The sequence below is a fragment of the Juglans microcarpa x Juglans regia genome, chromosome 7S, assembly GCF_004785595.1.
Source record: "Juglans microcarpa x Juglans regia isolate MS1-56 chromosome 7S, Jm3101_v1.0, whole genome shotgun sequence".
Classification (NCBI taxonomy): domain Eukaryota; kingdom Viridiplantae; phylum Streptophyta; class Magnoliopsida; order Fagales; family Juglandaceae; genus Juglans; species Juglans microcarpa x Juglans regia.
In genome coordinates, this window is record NC_054607.1 from 18,106,896 (window position 1) to 18,129,226 (window position 22,331).

The 22,331-nt window shown below is 34.3% G+C and overlaps 1 protein-coding gene across 3 annotated transcripts; it reads right to left on the reverse strand.

Annotated features, from left to right (window-relative positions):
- Nucleotides 1-835: 835 nt before the first annotated feature.
- LOC121241016 lies at nt 836-11,018 on the reverse strand. Of its 3 annotated transcripts, XM_041138586.1 has the most exons (9): nt 10,869-11,018; nt 10,191-10,709; nt 9,061-10,083; nt 7,653-7,771; nt 3,106-3,957; nt 2,714-3,020; nt 2,216-2,381; nt 1,244-1,349; nt 836-1,109 (listed from the first exon to the last, which is right to left on the reverse strand). In XM_041138586.1, exons 3-9 carry the CDS (start codon nt 9,880-9,882, stop codon nt 992-994), a joined length of 2,490 nt encoding a protein of 829 aa, XP_040994520.1. In that variant the 5' UTR covers nt 9,883-10,083; nt 10,191-10,709; nt 10,869-11,018; the 3' UTR covers nt 836-991. The 3 variants fall into 3 exon arrangements, with proteins under 3 accessions (XP_040994520.1, XP_040994521.1, XP_040994519.1); XM_041138587.1 differs by lacking the exon at nt 10,191-10,709 and having other exon boundaries at nt 9,061-9,829; XM_041138585.1 differs by lacking the exon at nt 10,191-10,709.
- Nucleotides 11,019-22,331: the final 11,313 nt, after the last annotated feature.

A 22,331-nucleotide genomic window follows, 5' to 3' on the forward strand; every position in this document is an offset into this window, starting at 1 on the left:
TCCCTACGAGTTAGTTTTGGTGGGGAAAAGTATTGCATCATTAATACAAAAGTATTTTCCACATTATCCCTTCATGGAAAGTAAGTTTTTCCCACTATCACATTTTATGGGTAAGCTATCATGCATATTTAACACATCCTTATTTCCCACAAACGGTAAGGGTGGGTAATAGTTTACCCACAGTTTATACTCGTGGGACTTGATCCTTTTACCCACCATCACATTTTATGGGTAAACTAGCATGAAAATTTAACACGAACTTATTTCCCACAAGCGGTAAGGGTGGATAATAGTTTTACCCACCGATTTTACTCGTGGGACTTGATCCTTTTACCCACCATCACATTTCATGAGTAAACTAGCATGAAAATTTAACACGAACTTATTTCCCACAAGCGGTAAGGGTGGGTAATAGTTTTTCCCACCGATTCTACTCGTGGTACTTGACCCTTTTACCCACCATCATATTTCATGGTAAACTGTCATGCATATTTAACACATCCTTATTTCCGACAAAATACAATCGGTGGGTAATAGTTCTACGCACCGGTAGTACTCGTGGGACTTGGTCGTTTTACCACGAGATTCATAGAACTTAAATTTCCTTTTGCCACGTAAATAGAAGTTTTGGCCACGAAAGGTTCTGTGTAGAAACACTGATATTATCCACGAGTTAGAGTTATCGTGGATAATAATGCTTTTTACGGCGAATTATACGCCACGAGACTCCCACGGACAGATTTGGTGGGTAAAAGGTTTTTCCCACGAAAAACCGATCTTTTGTCAAGAATTTACTCCGTAAGAAAATACAGTAATCTTTGTAGTGTCCTTAGTAGAATTGTAATTTCCACTCCAATTACTTTTATCATGGTTGCGTACATATATGGCAATAACCCAGCCAGAAAAAAACAAGAAATAATTTACAAAAAATACAAAAAAAAAAAGGGTTTTGGTGTTTAATCCACATTTTCTTTCTTAATAACTCTTCCAATCATAATATAGAGTAAGCACGGATCACCTCAACTACCGGTGCCCGACACATTGGACATTTTCCACTGCTTTGAACCATCTTACGTGCACATTTTGAACAAGTGCACATGTGTCCACATCTGTAACAGAGAAATTAAAGGAAAAACAGCATAAGCTTATTTATTTATATATGAGCAGCAGTACCAAGTATATATTATCCTGCCATTCTATGTAAATCCACCTCAGCTTTGTATACAGATCTACTTAAATTTACCTGTAGAGTAAAGAATCAATGTTGCTATCACAGCATATACAGCAGATTCCTTTCCTCACACAATCCCATTGAGGTTCATGTTCTAGAAGACCATCCTCAGACCCTCCTGCAACAACCCCATGACAATTAATGCGGTCAAGTGACAGACAATCAAGACAGACACTGCAACCGGCTGCTAGCGCTAGATAAATTTCAGCAACATAGCTAAAAGAACCATATAAAAATGGAAGGAAAAAATCTGAAAAGAAATTATTGTAATTCCTAAAGCTCATTAAGAGACATCGTCAATGAATCCAATCTCTAAGCTAAAACGTCTACAGTGGTAATTGCACCCAAAGAAAGTACAAATCAATAAATCTCACTCTAGAGCACTACATGAACTACTGCTCCTTGAGAAAGTGAAGAATATCTTATTTTGGAGGGGGGTGTAATGACTCAAAGAAGGCCCAAGCTGCAGTTGAACCCCTAATCCAAAAGAACTAGTCAAGGTTACAATTGAAATCCCTTGAAATTCATTATAAAGGGCAAAAACTTCTTCCCAAGCAATGTAAGATCTCATTCACCACCTTCGTTTACACGATCATACACAAAATCTGGGGTATTACAATCTCTCCCCTTAACTACTCATCGTTCAGACCAATTCTATCATAGGGGGCACAGCTGAAGTCTTATACTTCTGGTTGGGATCAACGTTGATACCATTTATAACGACCCAAAGGTAGCCCAAGCCACATCTGGGCCCATACTCCAAAATGATTAATTAACGTTATAATCGGAGTTTCTTAAAATTCCTTCTTCTTCCCAAGAAAATATGGGATTCTCTCATTCACCATCTTATTCAAAATCACAAACAATCTGGGGTATTACAGGGAGTAGGGAACAGTAGGAGAATGAATTGGGAGAAGGAAAAAAGAACAGAAAAGGAGCAAAATAAAGAAAATAAAAACAACTAGATTAATATTCCATACAGACCTTCTATAGGAGACGAGCGATTCAGGGCAGCAGAGACTTCTTGTCGTATTGAGCGTTGCAACTCAAGTTGCATATCCATACAGGCTTCCATCATCCTCTGCATGCTATTCATCCTCTGCTGTAGCCTAGCCATGTCAATCCGTAAATCACTAACAATCTCCCACTCCTGCACCAAATGGATGATGTGAACTACAAATTAAATTAAGTCGACAGTTATGAAACCATAGTGGATAACTTGTGGTATTAATTAGTCAAATACCACAAGTCCATCTATTTTTTCACTTTAGATATCAACTCAGGTGACCAACAGGAAAAAAGGACAATATGATGGTACTTTCAAGCTTCGTAAGAAATAAAAAGTTAAAAAAATGAGGTTCATGCAATGATCTATTTTTCCAGGTTGGACATATCTTTTAGAAAGGATTCAATTTCAAATAATTATTATGGAACAATGAACACACAATTTCTTCATCCCAAAAAAAAAAAAAATGAACGTACAATTCCTGAACGCTGGTGCATGTCATGCTGTGGCCAGTTGTCATGGTATGACTCCAGATAGTAGAGTGGACGAGAAGGTATTGCCCGTGAAGGTAATGGAAGTGGGCTCTCAACAGTATCCCCCTGACCTTCATTCTGATTCTGACTCTGATGCTCCAGATCTGGTTCATCTAATTCATGAGAAGATGATGTTCCAGGCAGTTCCCAGTCAATAGGAGCATTACTTTCCCGTCTTTCCACGTATGATTGTAACACTTGGTCAAGACTCTCACGGAACCCGCTGTGAAGAAGATTGGAAACTCTTCTCCTGAAAAATTAGCCACAACTCTATGAATAACAAGCTTATCTAAAAGCACTTCAGTGCACAAGCCCTTCTGTAGCAAATATCATACCTGTTTAGCAGTTCTCTCAGTTCCACATTGTGAACATTTTCATCATCAGGAAAATAAAATGTAGCAACCCCTCGAACTGGAACAGCTTCCCGATCAGAAGTCCCTTCTAACCAATGTTGCACAGCCCCTTGAACACCATTATCCTCGTTCCACACTTCTGGGGCTTCTTGCAGTTGAACCTGTTCTATAGCTTCATTCCCAAACCCTTGGAAGTTGGAAGTAATTCCCAACAGATTTTCATCCATGTCTTCTCTAATTCCATCCCTCCATTCATGATATTCAGCATTTGAATGTTGTGAGTCTCTTTCCTCAGTTTCCATATTTTGTTCGGGCAACAGTTCCGCCTGTGCGGCAGATTCTTGCCAATTAATATCCAAATTAGAACCATGATCAGACAACCCATGAGTCAAACTTCCCACAATAACTGGATCAGATTGTCCGTTAATTTCTGTATCAGATTCTTGCATATGACTATGTTCTCCTGACTCATTGGACTCACTAACAGTGTTTTCTTGCAAGTTTCCACTCAAGCTTTGATCAGTGCCATCTGTCCTATAAATAAATTCTTCATTCTCTGAAATCTGTTCTTCAGAAGCACTAGATCCTTGCCATCCAATACCTTCAACAGCACCATCTTCTAAATCATTCTGAATATCTGCCAACCTGTGGTTAATACTCTCCTCATAATTACTTTCAGATTGTTCACTAGGTTTATCTAGAACGTCCTGTGCATTGTTTGCTTGAGATTGATTGTTTCTGTTGCCATTAATTTCATTGTCATATGAGGTATCAGATTGGCTGCAGCTTACTTGACCACATACAGAAGTGTCCAATCTGGAGCAAATTTCTTCCCTGATTCCAAGAAACGGCTTCTATAGTGTTATTGAAAAGAAGTAAAACAACCATCCCTACTAAATAATTGGAAAAAAAATACATTTAACAAGCTAAAAATTCTCAGCACAATTCGGCATAAAGTCGCATAGTAACAATAGGATCCAGAAAAGACAACAGTCATAAGATATAAAGAATGCAATGACTCTGTATAAGATCATTGTTGACTTAAGATCAAAATCGAAATGGACTGGAAGGTAAACCAAGATACATATAGTATGAGAACAATTTTTTTTTTTTATCAGTAGTAGTATGAGAACAATCACTACAATAGCACTTGGCAAGTGATAACATAAAACTAAATGATATCTGAAAATATGTTAACAGTTACTCACGTATACTTTTGCCTTAGAAAAAGTGAATTCTACACTTGCCATAAATCCAAGATAAGTAGTTAAATACGTTACTTGCAGTCTAGTCCAGGTCAGAAAATCTTACCGCAACCATGAGACCACGAGAGAGAAGTCCAGCGCAGAGCTAGAAATTAAATATATATCTAAATATTAAACTTTATCGCACACGTATGGTTCACCATCTAGAAGAATGCAAGCCCTAAATTGGCAGACACTGAGAACATGAATATCCCATTCAATCACATCTGCGTTATCGCTCTCTATTTTGTGTTTAAAAATCCTTTCAACAAGGTGCACAATTGTTTCAAGAACAGAAAGGATTAGCTGTTCTTCAAACATGTTGATACATGTAGCCTTAAATTAAAATTAATCAATTACTTGAACCCAGGTTCTTGAATATTTAAAAAGAAAACACTGGCTTCCCTTTGTTAAATTTTGAGCCCATTTGATCAGAACCAAACAAGATATTAATTGAAGGATCAACATCTAGCTACTTAGCTCAGATCAACACCCTGATGCCCTTGTATATGCCTAGGCTAGAATTAGGGTCCATGGAGTATGTTATGCCTAAAAGTTCGCAAGGAGGTTGCCAATACGTTACAAAAGGACAAAATCTTTATTACTTAAAAAAAAAAGGAGAAAATCTAGTTCAAATCCCCACACAAACTCTAATATGGTGACTATCGGCTAAATGATCAACAGAATTGAACTAAAAATATATGGCAGTAATTCAAAGATAATAGCATGTAAAAGAATTGATGAGCCTTTTTATTCTTGGATAAGACTAGGTGGAAGCCCCCAAATTGCAAAACGGTCCCTATTTGCCTTACTTGGTGTATTTGGAATGAAAGAAACAATAGGCACTTCAAGGACTGCTAGCGGGCAAATGGAGGAGCTCAAGAACTTCTTTATCAACACTCTTCCTTTGGACTGTAACTATTGATTTTAAGGGTCTCAACTTGCCTGCATTTTTAGCACCCTTTTCACCTTCTAAAAAGGTGTTTCTCTTGTAAGTTGTAAGTTCCCTGTATACCTGAATTACGCCTTTTGGGCTTATCAATAAAGATTTATTACTCATAAAAAATTTTCCCTCAAAAAACCCAGATATACACTCAGTGACTCACGCTGATGGGCTGAATAATATAATATTACTGCCATGCTTGTCTCCCAAAAGAAAATGAAGCAAACAACACAAATAAAACCACTAAAATTACAGCTTCAAAGAAAAATCAAACTCCATAGAGAGTACTTATTTGTAAGGACCAACAAGTTGCAGCGTATTTGAAAAAAGAGGCTTCAGAAAATTTTTTCTACCACAAGCCTAGTCAATATTATCCATAGTATGAGTCATATATTTGGGAAATTAAAAGCCGTTATAAAGTCTGACTACAGTTAGACGCCCAAAGTTCTACATAAAACTGATAATTGCTATCACTCAGTAACTTGTCTCAATTTTGAAGCTCAAAAGGCAACTGCCAGCACATAAAAGAGTTAGGGCTAGTTTGGGAACACAAGTGATCTCAGGTATTCTCAGATATTTCCTTCTCAAACATCACTCAAATACAAAACACATTTTAATTTTAAATCTTAAAGTTTTTCATCTAATCATTACAACTTTCCTAAGCTCCCAAACAAAACACAAAAAACAATACAACTTTTTCAATTTTCAAAACACAAATAATATTAAAATTATACTCAAAACAATTTTTTAACTTTATAATATTTTTATTCAATTTTTTCTCTCTCATTTCACAAAACCCAATAAAATATTTTAACTCAAATCATTTTACTACTATTCACAAACCATTTCACTATTATTCACATATAATCTGAGATATTCTAAGTGTTCAAGCAAGCCCTTAATGTAGAATTCTAATATGAGAAATGATATTTGCAGGTCGTAGAGTGCACAAGCGCTGCGCAATCTTTGTAAAAAAAATTGAGTAAATATGGGACCTACGTAAAAAAAAATTAATTTTTTAATGATGGACCCCACTCTTTTTCAAAAAAATTACGCAGCACTTGCGCACTCCATGATTGTATCTAGCATTAATCTTCTAATATAGAAAGAAAAAGACAAAGTAAGAATGGCACTTATGTCATCTTATCTAATCTCAATTGTTTAATAGGGACTGCTCAGTGCCATTTTCAAAATACAAATATGACCAGAAACATAGTGTGCCTTACCTTGTCCTCTCATATCAAATCATTTACTGGGATCCAGTGAAAATCCATGCACGGCATATCTAATTATATAATGGAAGGGAATAAGAGACAAAATTCATCTACATCAACAATGCCACTAGTTCAACTTTACCAGGCTATTGTGCAAATACAGGTCCCAGTATTATTGCAAGACGTAAGAAAATCTATGTTCCTAATATAAACTATAAAACTTGAGGAAGACCCCCGATCATGCAGGACTTTTGAAAGCCACAACAAGAGTCTCCGCTGCAATCATGCTTTGTTAAGCATTTATATGCAACTATTTATTGGTGATTAATCAAAAAGTATATTTATTAGCAAAGAAGTCTAAAATCTTAAGAAATGTCGGATAAAGTCCCCAGCAGAAACAAGAATTAACAGTTTTTATGGGAATGGAACCTGCAGCATGTGCCTAAAATATGCACTACATAAAATTTAATGATTCTATTTTTACAGGGGAACTTTCAAATGAATTTATGAAAGAGAGATACTTTATACTTCACACACATAACTTGGATTAATTTGATTACCACCCTAAACACAAGGAATAAAGGAAAGAAGTCAGGCAAATGCTTTTCTAGGTAAACTCCTCTCCTGTGCAAGTGAAGCGTCGTAAACTCACGTTTGATTTCTTTTTTTTTTTTTTTTTTTTTTTTTTGATCGGTAATCAAGAGATTTTATTCATAAGAATAGGCAAAAGCCCAAGTACACAGGGAGAAACTCATGTTTGATTTTAAGAGAGAGTTCGTACAGAATCTAGCATAATTATCTTCCAGAGGTCATCAAAAAAAGAGTGATAGTGGTTTATGCTCTTAAGGCAAGGATTAAATGGCAGTGCCACTGAGCTGGAAGCGAATGTTAACACCTGGTCAACAACTAAAGTATAAACAAATTTCCAGAGCTAGTACCTGCATGGAATTTGCATCCTGGCGTGTAAACAAGAATATTATCAATATAAACTTCTAGCAGTCTGCAGCCATTTTTTTAATGTTTCAACGGAAGTTAACATTGACACAATATAGTAGCAAAAAAACAATATATCACATAAAAACAATTGACCGAGCTCTTTGATATGATCATGGTATAAAGAAGTGGTACCTCAGACCAGATACAGTATGTCTTTGCCTCAACAAACCTAGCTCAGTTTCTGCCAGGGAAGCAGGTCTCTCATTCTCAACCAATTGGTCATTTCGCAAAAACCTACCTCTAAGTAACGACTGCAAAAAATGAATCAAATGGTTGTGTTACATTTTGTATGCAAATTTTCCAATGCTGTAAATTCCAGCATCACAAAAGCAATATAACAGAATTGCACCATAAACAGGCAAAGGAACAGAAAGGTTAAATGCAACTCTATAACAATGAACAAACCTCAATGCAAACTAGCCTTTTGCAAGCATCAACAAATCAAGTTGGCCCACTAATATGACAAAAGAAAAACTAAAAAATAGTAATTATCCATGATCTTCTAATAACTAAGATATTGGTAAATATAGCAGAGCTTTTGTTTTATGAATACATAAAATACACATCAATATCCGTCAAAGAAACGTAGATTAATATGTCCTTCAGCAATACCACATTAAACAGATTTTTTCTATAGGTAATATCATATTAAACAGAAATATCCACATCATGGATTAATATTTCCCTCAAAGATGTTAACACTTAAATTTGAGATTCACAGCAACAACTGATACTTCAATTCACGACCCCCCCCCCCCCCCCCCCCCCCCCCCCCCTCCTCTCTCCACCAGAAACTGCAGAGCCATTGAGGACTGATTCAAAGGCAACTCATTTGACAAGAACAGTACACATTTAATTGCATTTTCTTTCCTTGTGAATATTACAAATTAGACAGAAGATTCTCTCTGTTCTCAATGATGGCAAACCTACAATTTTGAAAAGGCAATAGCTATTGGTTTAATAGTAAAGAACAGTACCTTTCTCTTATGCAAAGTACAATACATAATTTAAGGAAGTCTTTTTTGTTTTAGTCACCAAAGTTAAAAGAGAAAATTGAAGTTTAGTTAATACAAAGGAAACAAAGCAAAAGTTTATTTTTACTTATAAGAAAACCTATAAAATTAACAGCTTTCATATCTCTCGTTGTCATTCATTTTATGAGGACCCGCAGAACTGATTTGCTGTATCCAAGGTTGGGAACTCTTAACTGGAACATTTTACAAGTTTGTCTAGTCGATATGTGAATATCTTTATATTAAAGCGTGGATATCCTCCCTCCACTCTAGGACTTTCCAATACAATAAATGAATAATAAAAAATAAAAAAAAACTTCTAGGATCAAAATCTAGTCTTCACTGATATTTTCCAAGTCCCCATATCTTACATATTTTATACCAATTTCATGGGACAACAGTTGACAAAGTTTATACTTAAAAAACAGTTGACTAAGTTTATGCGCAAAAGTAGAAAGAGCAGAAAAGTCAAAAACCAAGGAAAAGACAGAAATTGCAAAATTTATAGAAACTTTTCAGCCATTAACCTGAATACGGTTTCTGTGAGCAAATTGTGATACAGTGCGACAATGCAACAAGCCTTGAAGCTCAGTTTGCCTTTCCCTCTCAGCCTTCTTTATCATATCAAGCAAAGCTTGTCTGCCACATAATCTCCGAATGCCCCTCCTGCTATGCTCAGTCCGGCCTTCATTCTGGTGAACAACCAATCCATCACGAATTTGCTCAATCTGAGTACTGATATCAGCAGCTTGCTCTTCTCTAATGTCACTAAAAGCACCTCTCTGCCGGCTATTCATTTGTACCCACTCCCTTATGATTCTCACTCTCTCCTGCTCTGTTTCACCCAGCCACTCTGCCCTTGGGCTGTTGTTAATATGAGAAACATTTGACGGATGTTCCCTCACACCACTGTTCATCCATTCCCGAAAAATCTGTCTCACCCTCTCCCTTTCAACTTCCCCAAAATCTGAAGAATGTTCACAGTTAAAATTGCTTGAATCAATATTTTCATTTGGTGAGCCAATTTGAATTTGAGACCATGCTCCATACTCGCTCTCAGTCAGACTTGTGACCTCCCAACCACCCCCATGTTCATTACTATCAGTATCCGAACCTTGACCCTTTGAGTGGTCAGCAATCAACCTATCACTCCTCCGTGGGACAACTCTTTCTTGCGGGAAGCGACTCGCCACATGCTCATCCTCAAGCTCCCGCCACATCTGCAATAACGAGGATGCCTGGGAACTGACTCTCCCTTCATCAACTTGCTGCCCTGATGCTTGAGAATGAGATACCCTAAGGAAAGAAGAGTCGAGCACAGTAACGTTGTGTAGGCCAGCAATAGCCATTCTTCTAATCTGACACTACAAGCAATCAACCTGTTAGCTTGAAATGCATAAAAAACGCATTTATTCCAAGGAAGTAAAATTGGATCGTTTCCATTAAAATCTGATCATCGCATCCGCATCAGTGTCAAGGCCATCATTTTCATCACAATCGGAATTGCACCCAGCATGAATCCCAGGGGCAACTGAGTCCTATGCTTTTCTCTGCAGCAATTAAAAACCAGTCACCTCCACTATACTCAATCCTAATCTAGCCTTGAATTCAAAATCATCAAACAAACTTATAATATATTTTTTTCCAATTTCAATACCTTAAAAACAAAGATTTAGCAAGCAGTTAGCTGAATTCCAATAGTCAAAAACCACTGCAACTAACCATTCAATTTCTCAATACTCTGTTTGGTTTCCAAGAAAATCAAATATGATAAAATCCTGCATATCAGATTTCTAGAATTTAGAATCCCTGATAGATCAACCAACGCCGAATTGAGCCTGAAAAAGCTATTTTTGCCACTCCAATGACTCCACGGGTAGATAAATCTCTGTTTGTAAGAATCCCCAAAGGTTCATTTACTTTCTCATACTCTATTTGGTTGCCGAGAAAATCAAATAAAATAAAATCCTGCATATAGAATTTGGAATTCCAGATAGACCAAACTCCACGAAATTGGGACAGAAAAAACTATTTGGCCCACTCAAATGGCTCCACCGGGACATTGCTACTTTCAGAATCCCAAAAGAAAGATTCAAACTGATATTTTCCATTGCTCTCTCCACCTTTCCCGGAAACCAAGCAGAGGGAAGACGAAAACCGACTAACATAATAAATTCTGCAGAATAGATCATTCAAATGACTCAAAAAAAAAAAAAAAAAGCCGAGACATATCGCATTGAGAGAGAGAGACCAAAACACGGCATTTGAAGTACACAAGACTCGTTTCCGAAAAATTAAAGCGCAAGATAGAGTATGAAAGATAAAAGAGACGTACCAGAGAAGTTCAATCCAGAAATGATTTTGAAGTAAAGGAAAAGGAACCCTAGCTGTGAAGAAAGTTACGGAGAGAGAATAAGGAAAAGTTACAGAGAGAGAGAGAGAGAGAGGGAAGAGGAAGAGGAGGGAGGGAAGAGGGAGAGCTAGCTGCGACTTATTTCTGAATATAAATATAATATATATAGATTGCCGTAACGCCAACGTCTACAAACTTTGGGGCGGACGAGGTACCGACACGTGGCGGATTTCACTTTCTCGGAAATTTCTTCGCGAATCGAGATAGCTTTCTAAACAGTAACATTATATTTAGAATGTGTTTAGATATTGAAGTGAGTTGAGTTTAGTTGAGTTGAGTTGATAAAATATTGTTAGAATATTATTTTTTAATATTATTATTATTTTAAGATTTGAAAAAGTTGAATTGTTTATTATATTTTATATTAAAATTTAAAACAATTGTAACGATGAGTTGAGATAAGTTAAAAATAGTTAAATAACCAAACGAAGCAAGTTCCGAAATTTTGTTGACAGCTATATTACACTTTGTTTACAACTGAATATAAAAAAATTATTATTTTATTTATTTTTAAACTGTTGCAAGTACAGAAATTTTGTATTAAAAATAAAAAATATTAATATTTTAATATGTAATAATAATTAAGCTGTAATATATTTGGTGTTGCATTATTGTCATAATCGTTTTTTAATCATATGAAAACTTTTAAGCAAAAGGAATTAAAAAAAACTGTAGTTATATAATTTATATATATAAATTATCTTATTCAATATAAAATGAGAAAGAAATAATTTGTATAGTTGTTAGACGTATTCCTTTAAAAAAAAAATAGAGAAATGTTTGTCATAAAAAATTTCACAAAAATAAGTTTACAAATTGACGTAGTTTAAAGTGGTATATTAAATTGTAAAACTATTTTTATTGTAAATAAGTTCTAATGTATTATATTAAACTATATCAGTTTGTAAATTTACTTTTATGGAATCATTTTATAGTTTTAGCACTACTCTTAAGAAAATAGATAAATCTATAATCTATATTTTTTTTTTCAAACATAGGATGAAGAGTTTGCATATGCTAAAACTAGAGGTGGGCAGCGGGAGCGGGCCGCCTGCCCCGGTACTAGGAGTGGGGTTGAAACCGCACCCCGCTCAATCCAATGACTCATTGAGTCTATAAATTATTTTTGGGTCTAAAATTTACCTAAATTGTAATATAATTTAAATTATAAATTAAAATTTATACATTAAAAAAGAATATAAACTCATTAGAGTTGTATTTTAGGTTATGAAATAAAACACAAATTTATTTATACTTTCTACAAAACAATGTTCCTTTGACCTACAGAAAAAGAAAAAAAAAATTATAGAAATTGTTAGTGTAAAATTAATATGTTCGCACGTTCTTATGAAAAAAATTAATTCAATTGAGTTGTAAATAGTTGAGTAACGTTTAGGTTGCAATCGAAACAAAAAGTGCAAAAATGACAAACTCGCAAGATCCAATGAGATCGACTTAGCTGGAATAAATCGGTCATCACTTTGATTTCCATATGGGATTAACTTGATAGCGTCATGAGAAAGCTAATTCAATTATCTACAAATTCATGTTTCACAATGATCTTTGAATTCTAATATTTAGAGGGTCAAAAGAGTTCAAAAATATCACGACCAAAAAATTGGGCAAATAGTTCACTCAACACTTAACCCGAGTAAAAATGTCAAGATTCCCTTTTTATTAGGATATAGACTTTTTAAGTGGTCTACTCAAGCCGTAAATATATATAAAATAATATGCATGGTCGTGGAGAGAGGCTAGAATTGCAATATTCATTATATTCTTGAGAGAAAGCTCTAAGATGATTCATTGCGCATTGAAGTTCGATTCTCTCTTGATAAATAAACCTCCATCATATTGCAATTGTGTTAGAATATCGTCGAGTCTATTGGTGTGAACGTGTTCATTGATCGGAAGGATTTTCGGTGTTATCATTAATGCAAAAATCGTGATGAAATTATAGAAAGGTCAATAGTCTGCAACTGCCAAGGTGAAGAGATCAAGTGGATATTCCTGGTGTTACAAGTCAAATTTAATTACTTCAACGGTCTTGTTAGTATTTCTATATATATTGTGACAAACTTAATTTATATAGTAAATTTTAGATGATGACTTACACTCGAAATGGTTTTAGATTTTGAAGATATTTTTCAAATGATCAGTTTCTACTTCATTGCCAAAATTGATGTGTTGATTATTTACTATCTGGTTGATTTATTGATTATAAATTTGAATAGTCCAACAAACTTAAAAAATATATCCACCCAAAGTGTATTTAGGATATCAACCATTAATTTTTCAGAAAATCATTAGCATCAAGGTCTAGATATAGTGGTAATTGGTGAATTAGGTTGGGGATTCAATTTCAGATGTGAAAAGGTCGCTGGAAAGAGTAGATCAAAAGAATTACACCAAAAGTGGGTTTTGGGACGTGGGAAGAGTAGGGTAGGTGAAAAGGGTTGCTTTAGGATCAGGTAACTCTATCATTCATTATAGTGTGGTATTTCTATGCACACAGCATGTAAACAGTGATAATTAGGTTGTAGGTGACTTTTGGCACTTTATTTGCTGGAGTAAAAAAGTTACTTTAATTTGGACACATCCATTAATTTGCGAAGTAACTTCTACGATAAACAATTTAGATTAAAGACATATTTGGATAATGAGGTGAGATAAAAAAAAATTATAAATAGTAATAAAATAATTTATAAATAATAGTGAAATAGTTTGAGTTAAGATATTTTATTAAATTTTAAGAAAGTAGAAAGAAAAAGTTGAATAAAAATATTATAATATTAAAAAATTGTTTAAATATATTTTTTTTTTAAATTTGAAAAATTTGTATTATTTTTTTATTTTATTCGAAAGTTTGAGAAAGTTGTAATGATTAGATTCAAAAAATTGAAAATATGAAATTGAAAAGTCATGTTTTATATTTAACTAATATTTGAGAAGAAAATTATGAGATATTTTAAGATGAGATGATAATTTCTCATCTAATCTAACTTCTCGAGAAACCCATTAGTAATTAAGAAATCCATTCATTCCTTTAATTATACTGAGAGTTGCTAAATTTTTTTCTTTTTATCTTTATTTATATAAAATATGTTATGATTTAAAAGAACTCTTAAATAGACTGATCATGAGCATGATGAATGGGAGTAGGTTAAGGACACAACCATACTATTAAAGATCATAAAAACAGCAATGATTTCTAGCCTTAATTACTACTAAAATAATGATAATTATGAATATAGAAATCCAATTAGGATCTTCTTATCATGTTTCAATCATCATGGGGGCAAATATTCAACCTTAATTGATAATGATAATCTTGATTAATGTGAAAAAAGATTTATTCTGTATTGGAACCAAAAGGAACCCAACTAATGAAATTCATGCACTATACTTTAATTGAGATAGTTTTAGATAAATTTAATAAAATATTATTAGAATATTATTTTTTAATATTATTATTGTTTTGAAATTTGAAAAAGTTGAATTGTTTATTATATTTTATGTGTAAATTTGATAAAATTATAATAATGAGATGAGATGAGTTTTCAATCCAAACCGGAGTTTAATTGTCCATAAAGTTGATAATTATTAACATATATAAAAGTTGTGGGGCTTTTAGCTTTCTAGGAATTAGAGATATATAATGATTAGAGATTAGAGATATACTGATCAACTCATCTTTTTACAGCTGGTGCAATTAGATCTAAGCTGCTCATGATGTATTAGATGAGAGGAATGGATTAATATTTAAATGACTAATTATTTCAAGTAGATGGTTTGTCCATAATTAATCAGCGATTGGAGTTACCAACTTTACTACATATATATATATATATATATTCCAATCATATATATTATACATATATATATATATATATAATATGATTCCCTTCTCCAACACTGCAGATATATATATAATATAAATCTTCTTCTTCTTCTTCTTGTCTTTTTAACTTCAATGCCTCTTTAATTTCTCCCTATTATTCTTCCATGTGCAGTTGAAGATCGAACAGTTTTTTTGGCAAGATGTTATGTTCTCAACCACATTATAATTAATCTAACTACTTCAATAGCATGTTCTATGTATATATGCAGAAACCGGCAATTAATGCAGAACATCCTCAGCTACCGGTGAAAGACAAGAAATGCATGCGTTGACTCCATCGATCTTCTCATGCATGCATGCATGCATGTATGCATGCCACCAATATTTTATATTAATGACGGTATACCGGGTACTGAGACTCGTGCATCTTCATATATGAGTCATGATGACTTCATGCATGTGGTATTTCTTAGTATTTTTATTATTATTATAAGTTAAAATGTCACGTACGTACAACTCCGACCAAAGTGCTATTGATCTAATCGACTAATAAGGTAAAGAGTAGTACTACGACAAGGTGCCAACATGGATCCGCCATAGTTGAGGCTGTTGCCATGTGATTCTAGATCGACCACCATTAATGGCATGTGACATGATCAATATATATATATATATATATATATATATATATATATATATATATTATAGCTAGAGTACTACTAGTCCTTCCGGGTAAATATATAGCAGATATTTTCATAGTGGGGACAAGCATCATGCACTGCATTAAAACTTCTTGATGATCATCTTAATTACTTTGTTGTTATTGGGGTCCTCAAACTATGATCATTTTTGGGGTACAGTACTACAGGCGCTTGACCCTACTGCTTTAGCTTCTCCAGCTTGTTGTTTTCTTAAAGGCACTTCGACGTAAAATGCACAGTAGTACATGCATCTGTCCAATATATCAATGATCAGATATATTCAATATCCTATATATGATCCTGATCCAAGAGTCACGTTAAATATTAAAGGTCCCACGTCCTCTATGATCTATAGCCCCATACTGACCTTATCTTCGTTACAATATTTTCATGGTCTCGTGAATTTATTATATCAATATATATATATATATAGTACTCGCAGAAGCTAATTAAAGCATGAAGTTATTCCAAAAGATTAAACTAATTATAAATGGAAAATGAAAGTTTAATCATTTAAGATATATTACTTCTAACATTGCGCATGTATATATTTATTCACTAATTCTAGGGATGGAATTAAGATAGTTTAATTATGTTAGCTGGCTACGCACGACTCTTTCAGGTGCTATATATATAACTATATATATATATATACACACACACAGAGTACTAGGCGCTCTAGCCCCCTCTGCCTGTCTCAACATTAAAGGTGTGATCCTGTTTCACATGCATTAACGACCTCTGATCAGCTTCCTTTGCGATGTTAGGGTTCATGAAGATCAGTAGGGAAATGCCAATGAATAGTTTTGGCATTACTTAAGGTCACACATGCATTATCAACGTGACCTACACAAATCCACCTCGCAAGCACAATGGCTCAGTTGGTGACCTGGAAAGCTCCACCACAGCAACAAGATTCAAGAATATCACATTATGTTAGTGACAGCTGTTATATTTATTATAGATTGTAATATTAAATATGTGAGTTCATTGAATATGGGTTATTCTTTATTTACGTGAACCATTATCTCAAAGAGATGCATTGGTTGGTAATGGTGTGTTGTTTCAAATTAAAGAGTAGGAGTTTGAAACACAAGTGCAATTTGATTTATAATTTTGTGAAATGTTGGACTTGGACAGACACAATGCTTGGGCCGGCCAAGCCTTGCACGTAAGCCAAAGAGTCACAACACTTGGGTGTTTGCACATGGGCCGAATAGGTACTTTGATAGGGTGCAATGTTTCAAAAATCAATTTAATTGAAAATGCACTTCTGGAGACTCAAATCAATGCCCTCCCTTCTCAAGGGAGGTGCCTACTGACCACTAGGCTAGGCACATATCCTTTGGTCTTTAAGTGAAACATCATAACCTTTAAACCAATAACTGCTAGTTGAAAAGTCACGAGTTAAGAGTTGTCACATTTCACATGGTGTCACTTCATTCTCTATAAATAGGGGATGAGACCCACGAATTTATTCATTCATTCTCTCATATCTTCAGTCACTTACACAATTTTGTAGAGAAACTCTGAAGGAAAAACTTCAAAATTGCTATCTGCAGTTGGTGACTTTATTGTATCCTAGAGGTGAATTGCTTGTAACCCGGTAGCAAACTCTTTCGAGTGGAGGCAATTATCACTTTAAAGATAGTGTTCTACACGCCTCAAAGTGGCATTTTTTTCAGATTACTGTATCTGCACAATTTTCTTCAACAATTAGTGCGTTCTGTTATTAACAGATTGTGTAATGAGTATTTTTATTCTCTGCATTCCCTTCTCGAGTGTATATACACATCTGCGTGTGTCTATGAAAGCAAAACCAATACAATATAATCTACAACTGTAGAAATACAAATGGAATTCTTAATGCCTTATTCTTCCTCTTCCTTTATTCTAATATGCATGACATGTGTGTTGAGAATTCAATGAATAGAAGAAGAAAACTGAAAACGGAGAAGAAAGTTGGAAGAACTCGAGAGCTTGTGTAATCTGAATTGAACAAAATGAAAAATACTTGATAATATAATACAGGAAGGTCTTTGCTATTTATACTACATAATAACTCTATAACAGAAATAACGGCTTCTAAGTCTTCTTCTCTTATGCCTTTAGCTTTTCTTCGTTGGACTTTAATTCCATGCTGTCAATTTGAGAGGCTATACTCCAACAATGTGTGTATACGCAAGCTGTGATCTACATAGTACCAAATTTCACTACAAGAAATCAAGTATTTTTCAACGATTTTAAAATCGTCGCTAAAGAAATCACTGCAAATATATGTTATTTCCAGCGATTTTCAAGGCGACGCTCAATCTCCAGTGCGAAGTTGGGAAATGGAGGTATACAATTTAGACTTTACGTTTTGCGGTGACTTTTTCATCTTTAGAGTTGCCGCAAAAAATAATTTTTAACTGTAGCGGTGTTAATGTTCCGTTGATTAGAAAACTTACTGTAATTAATGATGTTTGCGGCGAACATTGTCGCCATAACAAAATATGCGGCAATTAGAGCTTATTAGCGGCGAATGAAAATCGCCGCTAAAGACACATAAAATTTATAAGCCTCGCGTTAGGTTTTCCCCTCATTTGTTTCCCTCGAGCCATCTCCCCCCCTCTCCCGAATCCCTCTTCTCCTTTAAGCCTCCGCCACGCACAGCCCGTCATCGACGACCGCACCACGCCACTACCACCTCACCTCGACAGCCACTCCCTCCTTTTCCCCTAGCCCCCATGCCGATCTCTTGCCTTTTCCCGGAACCTGGCCTCACCTCTCTCTCTCGGATTTCTCTATTTCGTCGCCGCTGGGGGCGCCGTTCTCCACCACCCACACCTTGGCACCGTCGACAGTTCTCCGATGGAGCCCCCTTTTCCTCCACGCCTAGCCGAGCAGCCCGAGGCCCTCCCTCTCTCCCTTGCTCTGTTCGCAACCCACGACCACCAGCTCTCCTCAGCGCCGTCATGCTCCTCCTGAGCCACCACTCCACGCCAAGCTACCACCACGACCACCCCTGATATTGCCTTCGGTTTTCACATATGGGTTCTTTTCATTCCTTTTATCTTTGCTTGATTTCTTGGTTTAGTTTATTCAAAGATTGGGTTTTGTGTTTTGTACCTGTACTATAGAAATATATGTGTATCCAAGAAGAAATTCTTATTAGTTCTTAGGTTGCTCTGATTCAGATGGTCTCTTAAGCTTGTCCTTTGTGTTTTAAGATTTTCTTTAAATCTTGGAATAACTGAGACTGACTTGAAAGTTGACATTTGATCTGTGTTTAGAAGGTGGGATAGTTATTGTTTGATAAATGTTAATAATTGCATTTCTCTTCCTCTGCACCAAGGTTAATGGATTATTGTATTCTTTTGTTGATATTATTTTTCTTGAATTTTGCATGCGGGATGCATTTGAATTGTTATTTCTTCCCTCTATCATATTGAGAAGTCGGTGAATTCCTGTTTATCTAAATTTTGGGTCCTTATGATCATGTGCATGCTTTGGTGGTGTCTAAAAAAGTGGTGGTTTGAAACTGTATTGAATGGAAGACTGTCAACATTTGAATGAATGAGAAAGATGTGAGAGAAATGTGGCATCTAAAGCTAGCTTACAGTTAATTTTTTTTATAATGAGAGTAATGCTAGTTATAAGTTCTAAATGTACAAGTCTTGTACAAAATTCTTGGTAAAAATGTAGATTCTATCAAGAAAAAGTAAGTTTTTAACACTTTTTCATGATGAGATTCACTTTTTTATAAAGTACTTGCGTGAACCAGCCTCTAGAAATTGTATACATCATTTTTCTTGTATAATATTCTTTTGTATAGCAAAAATTATGTATAATAGTTTTTGTACTGCACCCTTAATTTGTGTGATATTCCTAATTACGTATAGGAACGTGGTGAATGAATTATGAAATCATCTCATGTTTTTTGGGATGAACGAATTCATATCCTTTATATAGATAATGATTTCAATTATATATATATATATATAATGCATTGACTAATTAATTATTATATATGATAGTGTATATATAGATCTATCCAAATATGACAGCTTGGACCTTCCTTAATTAAGTTTTGTGATCAAGTACTTTTAGCGGTTGGTTTCTGAAATGAAGCAAGCTGCATGCATGCAAATAGAACTAATTAATTAGTACGTAGCATAATAGCATTAATGCTTGATCAGTTCGATATATATTAAAGAAGTCTAATAATTTCTGGATCATGTGTCTAGACAAATTGCATAGATCTGTTTTAACTTGTATTTTCCCCACATATATAATATCATCATCGGTCGATAAGCTGTATCCAGTCATGTTGAAGTTCGGTATGAATTAATGTCTAGTTTTGAATCAAGTCAAAATGCATTAAACGTCTTAGTACTGCATGTATTTTGGATCTTTCCTCATGAAAAAGAAAAAATCAATAATTTTAAAGCTCTAAAGAAATGAAATAATATAGAGGCTGTCAAGATTGGAAAGAAAACTGCATGCATCAATATATAATTAATACACTGACCACTGTACGTAGGCTGTGAAGAAATATTCTTTTATTTATGTATTCTTATTTTAATAGCGGTAAGCAATCTTCCTTTCTTCCTTGGTACTTTATGGTTGAAACTATTAATGTCATTGATCCTTTTTCAGTTGTCATTCATTTCCCACCTTCGACTTTGTAAAACTTTAATAGCTCCAATTATAATTGAGGAATGATTTTTTATCGACTTGTTTCTTGTTTATAGTGCAGGAATACCTTAAACATCCTAATCTCTCCTTTGTACTCCAGTTACAGGTGAGCTACTGATGTTATTATGTCTTGTTGCTTTCATTTGTTTGTATTAGTACCATTTGGCCTGAACAAGAATTCTGAAGCTTTGTTACCATTCAAAATCTGCTGTTTGGCCTATACATTGATGTTTCTTGGGATGGCGGTGAAGTTCTTGATACTTTAAATTGCAGTTAAATAATTATTTGAATGAATGTTACACATCCTAAACAGGATAATACTGATGTGATATTTCGATCGATGGTTTTAATGTCATAATATTGTTCTGTTGTATTATAAAGTGGTTCTCATTTGTGACTAAATATTTTTTTCAGTGTTAGTAAATATAACGTGTTAATAAAAATGACCATAACAAAGCTTGGGAGTAGGTACGTGCCAGTGACATATGACAACCAAAGATACAATCAATAGCTTAATTTGTCACATCCTAAGGTTGTTAGTATGGGTCATATTTTGAGAGCTGTGTGTATGAGTTAATGTTGGGAATATTTGGATGTAAAATATTGGAAAGTTTTTTATGAATAGGAAAAAAATGGAGACCTAAACCATTTTAGATTGTTGTGTAATGTGAGTATCATTCTCTTCAAAAACAAATACATTCTTTCTCTTCCACACCTAATACACTGTCGTTGCAAAAATAGCCAAATCATCTTCACTTAACATAGAAACCAGATAAGTCACCAGCTCACTAAACTTAACTTCCATTATCTTCACTTTTTGTTACTTTTTTGAACTGGAACGCCAAACACCTTGAACTGAGGAGCATGACCACAACTCATTGATGAATTATTTGTTATTTGGTTTGGTTTCTTACATATCATTTTTTACAACTCAGATATTTTACTTGCTTGGTGACACTTGTTATTAGTTTTTAGATCATTTGTAAGTTTGGTTTTGTGCTTCCCACTTGTGCAATATCTTTTTTGAGCAAGAACATATTTGGATGTGCATAATATTTTTTGTGGATTCTGTTTTTGGTTGCTTAGAGCTGGTTTTGGTTGAAATTTGAGTTCACTTAGTACTTCTCATGTCACCTCTTGAGGTTGAGATGGAGGGATGGAATAAAGGAAGAGAAAATGAAAAGTAAGATGTTGAAATGTTAAGAGAACAGAGAATTAAATCTACTGATTTATTGCAATGTGATTGTTAGCAAGACAAGAAAATAAAATCTACAAAAAGTTAACTAAATTACATTAATTTTGTTGTTAATTGGCAAATTTTATTTGGCATTCTTGTGATACTCTTCAATCCTTGCAGTGTGCTCCCTGTAAATGTGTATTTTTAGAGTACTTTGTTGTTAAGTTCAATGATCTTGCTCAACTTTGTTTTTTCCCTTTCAACAAGTCTGAGATTAGTTTTGGTGCAGTTCTTAGTGTAGTTACTATAGATCTTGGGTTCTTTATTTAAGTTACTATAGACTTTGTGGATCTTTTTTGAGTATGTAAAAAGAATATCAGGGCAATCCATAGTGTTAAAATTGTGAAGCCTGCAAAACTTGGATGTGTATAATATTTTCTCTATATTGTTTTGTGAATTTTTTATTTTTATTTTCTGAAACACCTTTTCCGGCTAGTCAAATTCGCCGGAAATATTTTTGCATAGCTAAAATATATTTGCGGCTACATTAACTCGCCGGAAATATTCTTTTGCGGCGAAACTTACCCGTTGGAAATACTTAATAGCGACGATAATTTAAAATCGCTAGAAAAAATAATGAGTTATTTGCAGTGATTTATATGGCTTTTTGTGACGATACATATCGCCGGAAATAATTTTTCTCAGCGATTTTAATGGTAAATGGGAAGACCATTTCTGTCGATTTTTTAGGAATTTGCGACAGATTAAAATCGTCGCAAATAGTAGTTTTTTGTGAAGATTTTTTAAAATCGCCGAAATAGATCAAAAATAGCTTTAGGATTTCGTCAAACTTGCGACGATTTATAAATCGTCGGAAATGATCAAATGTAACGATTATTATATGTATTTACGATAATTTTGAACGTTGAAAAAGACCTAATTTCTTGTAATGTTTTCACAATATCTTTGCTGTTTTTCCCATGGTA